This window comes from Corylus avellana, chromosome ca2 (assembly GCF_901000735.1).
Source record: "Corylus avellana chromosome ca2, CavTom2PMs-1.0".
Lineage (NCBI taxonomy): Eukaryota > Viridiplantae > Streptophyta > Magnoliopsida > Fagales > Betulaceae > Corylus > Corylus avellana.
This window is the reverse complement of record NC_081542.1, coordinates 22673919-22676226: the sequence shown is the minus strand read 5'-3', so window position 1 is coordinate 22676226 and position 2308 is coordinate 22673919. Positions and strand designations below refer to the sequence as shown.

General features: G+C 32.4%; 1 protein-coding gene across 1 annotated transcript in view; it reads left to right on the top strand.

The window, feature by feature from the left end:
* The first annotated feature begins 303 nt into the window (after positions 1 to 303).
* The window catches only part of LOC132169341 (LRR receptor-like serine/threonine-protein kinase GSO1), a 4305-nt gene continuing 2300 nt past the window's right edge, over positions 304 to 2308 (top strand). The window contains exons 1-5 of the mRNA XM_059580392.1: positions 304 to 427; positions 515 to 758; positions 1257 to 1375; positions 1525 to 1668; positions 1829 to 1885. Of these exons, the coding sequence (XP_059436375.1) occupies positions 304 to 427; positions 515 to 758; positions 1257 to 1375; positions 1525 to 1668; positions 1829 to 1885 (688 nt within the window). The remainder of the gene's footprint in view (positions 428 to 514; positions 759 to 1256; positions 1376 to 1524; positions 1669 to 1828; positions 1886 to 2308) is intronic.

Genomic DNA, 2308 nt, shown 5'->3' with positions numbered 1-2308 from the left:
CTCAAGGTACATTTTTAGAAGGCAAGCCTAGTTATTGCAAGTGTTCCCAATGTTTCTACCAATCAGTCTGCTCTTCTTGCTTTAAAAACTCAAATTTCTTATGATCCTTGCAATATTTTGACAAACTGGTCCGCTGGCACCTCTGTTTGCAGTTGGATCGGTATCACTTGTGGTTTACGTCATCATCGAGTCACGACCTTGAACCTTTCTCACATAGGTCTCATAGGCACCATTCCTCCACACATGAGGAACCTCTCATTTTTAGTTAGCCTGAGTGTCAAAAACAACAGTTTTCATGGCTCTATGCCCAACGAGTTGGCTCATCTTTACCGGTTGCGACACTTATCTGTTGAATTCAATGATTTCAAAGGAGAAATCCCATCACGGATGGGGCTATTATCTAAACTTCAATATTTGTCTCTAAGCGGTAACAGTTTCACAGGTAGTATTCCACCATCTCTATCTAACATATCGTCATTGGAAATTATAAGTATTGAATATAACAAATTTTCAGGCTCCGTTCCTTCTTCCATCTTCAACATATCCACTTTGCAAGGAATTTATCTTACAGAGAACAAGCTTTCTGGTTTGGTACCCTCCATTATCTTCAATATGTTTTCACTGGAAGTCATAGATCTTTACACTAACGAGTTGTCTGGTGAACTTCCAGAAGATATTTTTAATCATCTTCCCAAATTACAACGGCTTGATGTGTCTTATAATCAGTTTGATGGAAAAATTTCATCCACTTTGTTCAAGTGCAAACAATTGCAATATTTGTTATTGTGGGCTAATAATTTCATAGGAAGAGTACCTCTGGAAATTGGAAACTTAACCATGCTTACAAAGTTATACCTTGGCTATAACAACTTTGAAGGTTTGTTTAGTATTATTTTAGCATTTATAGATTAAACTTCAATAATTGTTTCTTAATAGTAACTGTTTTATGGGTACTATCCCATCTACTTTGTTTAAGTGCAAACAACTGCAAATTCTGTCATTGTCGGTTAATAGATTCACAGGAAATATACTTTCAGAAATTGGGGACTTAATCATGCTCACAGTATTAGACCTTAACAACAATAGCATTGGAGGTATGTTTAGTCATGCTTTAGTTGATTCATCCATGGATGTTATGAAGTTATACCTTGGCTATAACAACTTTGAAGGTTTGTTTAGTATTCTTTTAGCACACTTCAATATTTGTTTCTAAATAGTAACTGCTTTATGGGTACTATCTCATCTACTTTGTTTAGGTGCAAACAACTGCAAATTGTATCATTGTCGGTTAATAGATTCACAGGAAATATACGTTTAAAAATTGGGGACTTAATCATGCTCACAGTATTAGACCTTAACAACAATAGCATTGGAGGTATGTTTAGTCATGTTTTAGTTGATTCATCCATGGATGTTACAAAGTTATACCTTGGCTATAACAACTTTGAAGGTTTTTTTAGTATTCTTTTAGCATTTTATAGATTAAACTTAAATATTTGTTTCTAAATAGTTACTATTTTATAGGTACTATCCCTTCTACTTTGTTTAAGTGCAAACAACTGCAAATTCTATCATTGTCGGTTAATAGATTCATGGGAAGAGTAACTTTGGAAATTGAAAACTTAACCATGCTTACAAAGTTATACCTTGACTATAACAACTTTGAAGGTTTGTTTAGTATTCTTTTAGCATTTTATAGATTAAACTTCAATATTTGTTTCTAAATAGTAACTGTTTTATAGGTACTTTCCATCTACTTTGTTTAAGTGCAAACAGCTACAAATTCTATCATTGTTGGTTAATAGATTCACATGAAATATACCTTCAGAAATTGGGGACTTAATCATGCTCACAGGATTATACCTTTACAACAATTGCATTGGAGGTATGTTTAGTCATGCTTTAGTTGATTGATCCATGGATGACATCATTGACTCAATATATTTGCCTTTTCATTGTCTTCAATGGGGTGCCTTTTAATTGAGCATCTACCATTTTTTTTTTCCATTTTTCTTTTCATTTTTTTTTTTGGAAGGGTGGGCTAGATTCAAATGAGAAAATGAGAATAAATATGTAATTTAAGATCAATGACTAACAAAATTGTGTACTATAGACTAAATTTTGTTCAAAATATCATATATGATTAATTAACTGAAAGTGTTTAACTCTGTTGAATTTCTGCAATACTTACCAAACTTTAATCTAAAGAGACAAGTTTGAATATCACTTTATAACAATAGAATATTTCTAAAACGTTGCTTGATTTGATACTAATTTAAAACGATATTGTTATGTGTTCAATATCATC